At 41.7% G+C, this 8,596-nt stretch overlaps 1 protein-coding gene across 1 annotated transcript in view; it reads right to left on the bottom strand.

Annotated features, from left to right (window-relative positions):
- Positions 1 to 8,596, bottom strand: part of Pgm3 (phosphoglucomutase 3) — a 22,298-nt gene that overhangs the window by 13,051 nt on the left and 651 nt on the right. Inside the window, exons 2-4 of the mRNA XM_005347550.2 lie at positions 6,472 to 6,677; positions 3,573 to 3,757; positions 1,962 to 2,029 (exon numbers count right to left, since the gene is read on the bottom strand). Coding sequence (XP_005347607.1) covers positions 1,962 to 2,029; positions 3,573 to 3,757; positions 6,472 to 6,675 — 457 coding nt within the window. The 5' untranslated portion in view covers positions 6,676 to 6,677. The remainder of the gene's footprint in view (positions 1 to 1,961; positions 2,030 to 3,572; positions 3,758 to 6,471; positions 6,678 to 8,596) is intronic.

Here is an 8,596-nt window from a genome sequence, read left to right as displayed (position 1 = left end):
AAAAAAAAAAAAAAAAAAAAAAAAAAAAAAAAAAAAAAAGAAGTATTCTAAATGACATGCAAAAGGAGGAAACAAGGATTTTGAGAGCAATACTGAAATTACCAAATCCTTAGTATTCGCCTTTGTTTTTCTGTTGCTACAATGAACACCATGACCAAAACTAACTTGGGGAGGAAAGGGTCCACCATGGACTGCATTTGTCCAATGGCACAGATGGGTGCTGGCTTGTATGAAGCACCGCTGACTGAGATGAGCATCTCCATTATCCACATAAACACAGCATGAGAGAATGTGGGTATCTCACTGGACTGTGTCATGCAGTGGAACAGACACCATAGAGCAGATAGTAAATGAATGCAGGTGTGAAGGTGGCTGGATATAGACCAAAGGAGGGGCCTGAGGAGGGGACCAAGGCGCCCTCATCAAAAGGGACAGAAAACAAGCAGCAGAGAGAACCAAGAAGGAATGTATCCAAGCAAGCAGAATGGTGAAGAGAAAACTGCCATGGTGCGGGGAGCTACAAGGGTGTAAGCTGCGGTGGAAAGCAATGACGAAGGTAAGACCACTTACCTTCTTCCTATAACAATGACTGTTGGGGTGGGAGGGGCTCTGAACGAAGCACAGGTGGACAGCATGCAGACTGGATTAGGACCCCCAGCACCCACGCATACACCCGGGCAATACTGGGCAGCTGTGCTGGCCCACCTCTAACCCTAGTAGGCTGCAAGTGAGTCTCTTTCCTGTCATGAATGAATTGAAAGCATACCCAGTGGAGTCGCCGAAGAAAGCTCTCATGACAAATGAGAAAACAGCACTCAGGAAATGAAGAGGCTAGCAAGTCTTGTCACACTGTCCTTGGCCAACTGCCCAGGTAAACCACGGGTGAAACAGGGAGCTCTGAGTTCGAGTGGGAGATCCTGCCTCAACATATAAGGTAGGAAACAATCAAGAAATGCCCACCACTGACTTCTGGCCTCCACATATATACGCCAACACATGCACACACAGAGACAAAAAAATAAAAAAGGTTGTCAATCCTTACTATATATACTGTACTGAAAAAGCCTCAGGCTCTCTGAAGCTTAACCCAACACTGCAGGATCTCTATTTGTCCAGATGACTCAGCAATTTGAATTCAGGTGAGCAGAGGAGACAGCACTCTGAACAGCCAGAAACAGCCACCTATAGCAGACTACAGACTGGCCAGGTGAGTAATCAGAGGCAGAAGCTCAAATCAGAACAAGATCTGCAACCATTTCTGAAATGGGCCTAAAGATATTTCTGTTATGCATTAAGACCAAGCAGCTTTCTCAGCATTGACAATTATATAATAAAAATATTCAAAATCTCTGGAAAATGTTGACAGTGCCAAATACTCAGCCCAGATTGAACCCTTGTGTAAAAAAAAAATAAGCAAACCCATTTAATTAGTACGTAAATTTGCTTTCTTCCCTTAAAAATGATAAAATCATATATAGCCAGGTGAAGGTGGCACACACTTTTAATCCCAGCACTCAGGAGGTAGAGGCAGGCGGATCTCTGTGAGTTCAAGACCAGCATGGTCTACAAGAGCCAGTTCCAGGACAGACACCAAAGCTCCACAGAGAAACCTTGCCTCAAAAAACAAACAAACAAAAAATGATAAAATTATATGTCTAAAGAATTCTTTTATAATAAGTTTCTTCATGATTAATGATCAACAAACACCAGACTTGCAATTTTATATAACTGTATACCAGGTGTTGTAGAAAATATATCAGACAGAGGAGGGTCACAAGTGGAAAAGATTTAACATGCTATGGCCCATGGATAAAGTCATATGACTGCTCAGAAAAACCTCAATATTTTAAAAGTATATCTAGTCATTAATTTCTTAACTTTTTTTGTTTGTTACTTCCAAATTTTAAATATGTGCTACTTTTGAAATTTAAAAACAATTCCTTGATGATTTATTTACATACCATAAAATTGGCCTCCTAAGACAGTCACACCGTCTAGTACAGACTGTGAAAGTTTCTCACTGCTGGGCCTGTGGAAGGAAAGAAAGACTTAGTAAATGGGAAAGCACTGGAAGAGTGTGCTCACAATTTCAAAACAGCACAGTCACTGAATTTGAAAGCTATCAACTTTGGCAAAAACACAGGGTAAATTACAAGCATTTTCCCAGGAGCCTTTGCACAGGTGATTTCGTAGAAAATTTTGGCTTTTAAATTTACAAAGAAAATACAAAGAGCCAGGTACGCGGATGCAGATCACTGATTCCTCCCACTTACTTGAGAAGCTGAGGCAGGAGGATCACTCAGTTCAAAGCCTGCAGAGACTGGGTTCAAAGCCAGCCTGGGTAAATTTTTGCAACTATATCAAAATCTAAACAGGGGCTAGGACTGTAGCCCAGTAGAAGTCCTTTCCTAGTATACATAAGGCCCTGGGTTCAATACCCTGTATTAGCCAAAAAAGGAGAGAAAGTGAGGAGGGATGTAAAGAAGAGCTGGAGAAATGGCTCAGTAGTCAGAGTGCATACTGTTGCTGCAGAGGACCCAAGTTCAATTACCAACAATTCTCACGCGCACGCACACACACACACACACACACACACAAATAATATTTTAAAAGATATAAAAGGAACCCTAACTCATACCCAAATACCTTTCCTAGTTTGACTGTAGCAATATGTATCTTAGTTAATAACAGCAACAATCAAGACACACAGCACACAGTGTGGAGTATGGGGCCTTAAACTACTGAGAGCATAGAACCTAGTTTTCATTTTATAAAATCATAACAAAGTACTCCTCTATCTGAAAAGCCAGGGAGTCATTATGGAACTACAGGTAAGAGCCAAACACAGTGATGGGACACTAACTGACTTGAGGGAATCAATTGATCAGCTATTTCTGCTGCCTATGGACCTAATGTGTGAATAGTTTTTGCAAAACCTGGTACCACAACACAGGGTAAAAACTAAATCCAAGCTTTCCAGAGAATGAGAAAGAAGACTTCGATGAAGCCAGAACTCGCATAAAAGGGAAAACTACTATTGTTTCGAAGTAACTTTTAACATTGCAAAAAAGCAGGCTTTTGTAAAGGCAAAAGCTGCTGACAGTGACAAGTACAGAGACTATAAAATGCTGCTTCCAGTGAATTCCAGAACAAAGAAATGACAGAACACTGGAACCAGCAACAGATTAGAAACCAAATCTCCAAGTGTGGTTTGTTTAAAATGATGTGCTCTGACTGCAGCGGGAAAATAATCCTACAAAGTGTCACAATAATTAAATGCTTCTAACATGCAGGAAACAGCTATTTTGTACATTGTTATTTCATGCAACTCTCACATAAATTCTCATTCATCACTAACCCTGAGATGGGAGCTCCCAAAGACTACAAGACCTGCTAAAATTATATAAAGTTTAAAAGTAGAGAGACTCCAAACCCAGACAGTCACCATGTGCCACTTAAAAAGGTGGGATGTGCACTGAGCCTCTCTTAGTCCTTCCCACTGCCCTTGGTCCTGAAAGGAGATGCGATATTTCACAGATATTTGCCCTTGGGCAGGCAACTCGGATCATCACCTGGTGTCTCTACCAATAACTACGAAGGCGGGCTGCTGCAGATCCACGGCTTCTTCCTCCACGATGGTGGTAAGCACCTGAGGCATATCCTGCTCCTCAGCACTGGCCAGACAGGTAGCATGCTCCTCCCAGGACGGGGCCAACATTTCCCCCATAGGATCAATCAATTTCACACCATTGTCTTCCTAAAAGAGAAGCAAACCTTAAGGGGAGCCGAAAATAGAAGTGACTAGAGGAAGAACTTTTGTTATCATCCCTCCAACTGATGGCTGAGCAGCTGCCCTGGGGACCACTGGCACCAATGCCAGGCACCAACAGGTGTTTCCCTGATGTGGAATTCCCTTCTGTATGCTGTGATTATTGTTGATGAATAAAGAAACTACTTTGGACCTATAGCAGGGCAGAACTTACCTAGGTGGGGAAAACACACTCCAACATGTGCTAACTACATTCTGTAAAACCTAAAAGCTTAAAAATAAAGCCTAGACACAAAAGAACAGAGTTAAACATGGTTTGGTAGCACATTTTCTTGGGTGGGCTTTGTTTGCTAGAAGCAAGCAGAGGAATGGCTCCTTTAAGAGGTTTTCTTGATTCAGCAGTAGCAGAAAAAAATAGCCGCACTGTTTTGAAAAAGCCATGGCTTCCTGGGTGGTGCTGCCAGCACAAACTCTTTTTCGAGAGATCCAGCTATGGAGCATTTAAATGGGGTTTATGAGCAGAGTGTGACAACTGGCTTAATGGCAACAGACTGGCTGTGAGCCTGAAAATGGGGTAATGTACATGGCTCTCAGAGGCAGGAAACAGTTCCACAATGCTGAACTGGGCAGCAAGCAGGGAGTGCCATCCATATTTGCTCTAGCAATGCCACAGCTTAGTTTTTAAGAAGCAGTTCTGGTCAGAAAATAATTATAAATACACAATAAAGACAAATTCAGATAGAAATGAGTCACACTGTTAGATAAATATGTAGGCTTAGGAAAGAGAAGAAAAAGTATATAGACAGTTAAAAAATAAGTAAATGGTTCAAAAAAAAAGTAAAGTCTTTAAAGAGACAGAGTACAGACAGTCAAAGATTAAAAGGAATAAAGAATAAGCCATGTAAAGATAGTATATACACAGAGAGTCTGGATTATGTAAACTATTGTGTTTTCTTTGAATTTTTTAACTGCAGAGAGGCACCTGATACTCGGAACTGCTAAGCCAAGCCAACATATATACTTAAAAGGTATCTTGATTCCAAAATATGGGTCTAAGAATTTGTTGCTTTGGAAAAGAGGTTCTTCTTTTGTTTCCACAGAAAATGAGAACCTGTGGATTAATTCCAGACTAATGTGTTTTGATGAACCAAGACCCTCCCAAAAGGTTGCCCCGCACACCCCCAAAAATTGTTTATGTTTGTTTACATTTAAAGAGGGATATGATATAGAAATGAATAATTTGCATTGGTATGGATCTTGGTCTACTGATATAGATTTCTGCTCTTAAGGTATTGTGATTGTGCAGTTTATTTAAAAATGCAATGTATAATTAAGAAATATAGGCTAATAGATAATCATCTATAATAGTCAAGCTTGTAGTCATGTTAGTTAGGTTTTTAGATATATAGAGATATATTTTAGTCAAATCTTTCTGAGACCTTCAGAATATGGCATTTAAAATGTTTTAAGAACTTGGACTTTTCATGACAATGAGACACATCTGCTCCTGGCAGCACCAGTCTACTTCAAGAGGATGATGGGTATCAAAGAGGCTCCTTATGGAGTTTGCTAGCCATTTGGGCAAGAAACTGCTCTTGCCTGGACTTCTTGATGGTATGCTGTATGAACTGGACATGCAGGACCCACAGAGAAATGACTGCTGAACTTGCCCAAAGGTGCGATGGCCAGACATTCTACAGAACACAGAAAAAAGTAACTGATGAACTTTGCCATTACAAGGCAGAACAGATCTTCAAATTTCCTGCTTCATGGAAAAGTCTGCTGAATACTACAAGCCTGTAGGCTGAAGATGGATGCTCCAACAGTATAGAAGAACTTTGGGTGACTGTCCAGGCAGCAAGATGTCTCTGCCAATTCTAGAGCTTTGGAAGTTGCTTATAATGCACCTTCTCTTTACTTAGGTAATATATCCTTCTGGAGTCTTTGATGGAGTTGAAGAATAGATAGAAAGTAGATATAAATATTGTAACTGTAATTCTTGCTCTGATAACTGTTTTGTTATATGTAAATTTTCTTTGTTAAAGTTAAAACCTTCCTTTTTATTTAAACAGAAAAGGGGAGGTCAGGTGGGATTCCCCTCTGTATGCTGTGATTACCATTAATGAATAAATAAATTGCTTTAGACCTAGAGCAGGGCAGAACTTAGCTAGGTGGGGAAAACTAAACAAAATTCTGGGAGAAAGAAGGCTGAGTCAGGAGACACCATGGATCCTCCACCAGAGACAGACATGCTGAACCTTTGCTGACAGGCCACAACCTTGTGGTGTTGCACAGATTAATGGAGATGGGTTAAATTAAGATGTAAGAGTTAGCCAATAAGAAGCTAGAGCTAATGGGCCAAGCAGTGATTTAATTAATACAGTTTCTATGTGGTATTTCGGGGCTGAGTTCCTCAGCTGGGGACAAACGAGCGGGCTCTTACGTTTCCCTTGCATTGCCTCTTCAGTTCCTTGTGATACCATCATGACTGATAATGTCTCCATCCAGACTTGGAAGGACATTCTGTTACTTCTCTACTCTGGACACTTTCCCAAAAAATAGCCTCATTTCATTCCCTCCACACCCAATGCAGCTGGATGGCTGCTAGGAGAGAGTGGCTTCTAACCCAAAAGACCATACAAATTAGGAGGCACACTCCCAGCATTAGCAAAGTGCTCAGACACATTACACCAGCTTGTTACCTCGGGATTGTGGGAGGCCGTAACCATGACTCCAATGGTGGATTTTGTCTGCTTTGACCTCAGGACAGCTAGTAATCCCATTCGAAACATGATATGGTCGAGATGCTGGGCATTTGTCCGAAACCCAGCAGTCCCATACTGGAGAATGAGCCCCTGGGGCTTGGCATGGAATGCGGAGCGTTTAGAAACAGCCTCTAGATCCATGTCTGCAAAAGTAAGAAACATTATTATCAACAAAAAGCTTTCAAGGACCATTTGCTTCCAAACTGCCAGCACAATGTAACACACCTGTTTCACTGGGACCCTCTCCAAAGAAACATGTTGAGGTGAGGAGGGGGAGGGAGGATGGTGCGGGAGAATTGTCTGTATTCTGTCAATCACGTATTTTAAAAAACCGCTGCTTGGCCAGGCAGGAAGTATAGGCAGGTCAACCAGGCAGGAAGTAGAGGTGGGGCGAGGAGAACAGGAGAATGCTGGAAAGGAGGAAGCCCATTCCTCCCGGTCCTGCCCAGACTCCAAAGAAGCAACATGTGACCGATTAATATAAGTGATAAGAGCTAATAAGAAGCCTGAGCTAATGGGTCAATCAGTTTTATAACTTATTAAATATATAATAAAAATATATGTTAAAAATATATGCAGGCTAAAGGTTAAAGTCCTTAAAAATAAAAAAGAGAGTAGTTGGGTGTGGTAGTACACACCTTTAATCCCAACACTTGGGAGGCAGAGGTATTTTGACCTCTGTGACTTCAAGGTGTGGCAGGACACACCTTTAATCCCAATGCCTGGGAGGCAGAGACAGAAGGATCTCTGTGAGTTCAAGGACAGCCTGGTTTACAGAATTATTCTAGGACAAAGATATACAGAGAACCTGTCTCAAAAAGTAAAAGTAAAAATAAAAGAAATAGAGGTTAAAATAAAGTCACATAAAGATGGAAAACATACAGAGAATTTTTTTTGTTTGTTTTTTCAAGACAGAGTTTCTCTGTAGCTTTGGTGCCTGTCCCGGAACTAGCTCTTGTAGACCAGGATGGCCTCGAACTCCCAGAGATTCGCCTGCCTCTGCCTGGGATTAAAGGCGTGCACCACCACCGCCCAGCCACAGAGAATCTTGATACTGTATGTTATTATGCTCTCTTTGAATTGTTTGAATGCTGAGGAAGGAGCAACTTAGGTGTGGGCCCCAGTTAATAATCTAAAGTCTGGTGTGAGGCCAGTGAAAGACCAAGGCTGAAGGTCAGATCCACAAAGGGCTGAGTACCTCCAAATGCCTGGGATATCCATGTGGCTCGCTCACTATTCCTCCCAAACTAGAGAGAAACCATCTCAGAGGAAAAGCAAAGTGCAACCATTTCCTCTTGTCTAAGACCTCCAAGATCAGCCAGGACATCTCCAAGACGACTCTCCAATTTATTCATAAAGACAGACACAGCAATCTTCTAAATTTATGTCTAAAGCTACTCACATCTGCACAATGCTGCCCAAGCGTGGGCCCTGTTCCCCCTAATACTCTGAGACACCTCCAATTAATTTGAGGTTTTCTGCCTCAGCAAGCGGGGTGCATGCAGATTAGTAGACTGTGCACTTCCTGGGTCAATTCTATCCTAGGTAGCCCAAAGTAATTGTCCTTCAGCTAACAACCACACCTCCTTGCTTTATTGTCCTTCCTTGTTCCCATGCACAATGCCACAAGAAATGCAGAAAAATGTTTGCTTCTTTATGACTTGTAAAATCGGTCCTTCCCAAGCTAATTTAGTTCATTCGAAAGTAATCAAACTTTTGTTCACAAGAAAGAGTATATTTTTGTAAAAATTGACCAGTATGAAAGTATCGCGATTATTCATAAGGGTGTCAACCACTCTTATGAAATCCAGAACTCTCTCAAAGAAAAATAACATATAACAGCACGCTTCCACCCTTTAATGCGTTTGGAGTTCTAGAACTAATTTCAATAGGTATGGGAATGGTTATTAAAAGTCACAACAAAGACTGGCGGTGGTGGCGCACGCCTTTAATCCCAGCACTTGGGAGGCAGAGGCAGGCGGATCTCTGTGAGTTCGAGACCAGCCTGATCTACAAGACTAGTTTCCAGGGAAGGCTCCAAAAACCAGAGAAACCCTGTCTC

Source organism: Microtus ochrogaster, chromosome 5, assembly GCF_000317375.1.
Source record: "Microtus ochrogaster isolate Prairie Vole_2 chromosome 5, MicOch1.0, whole genome shotgun sequence".
NCBI classification, from domain to species: domain Eukaryota; kingdom Metazoa; phylum Chordata; class Mammalia; order Rodentia; family Cricetidae; genus Microtus; species Microtus ochrogaster.
This window is presented reverse-complemented; position numbering and strand designations above follow the sequence as displayed.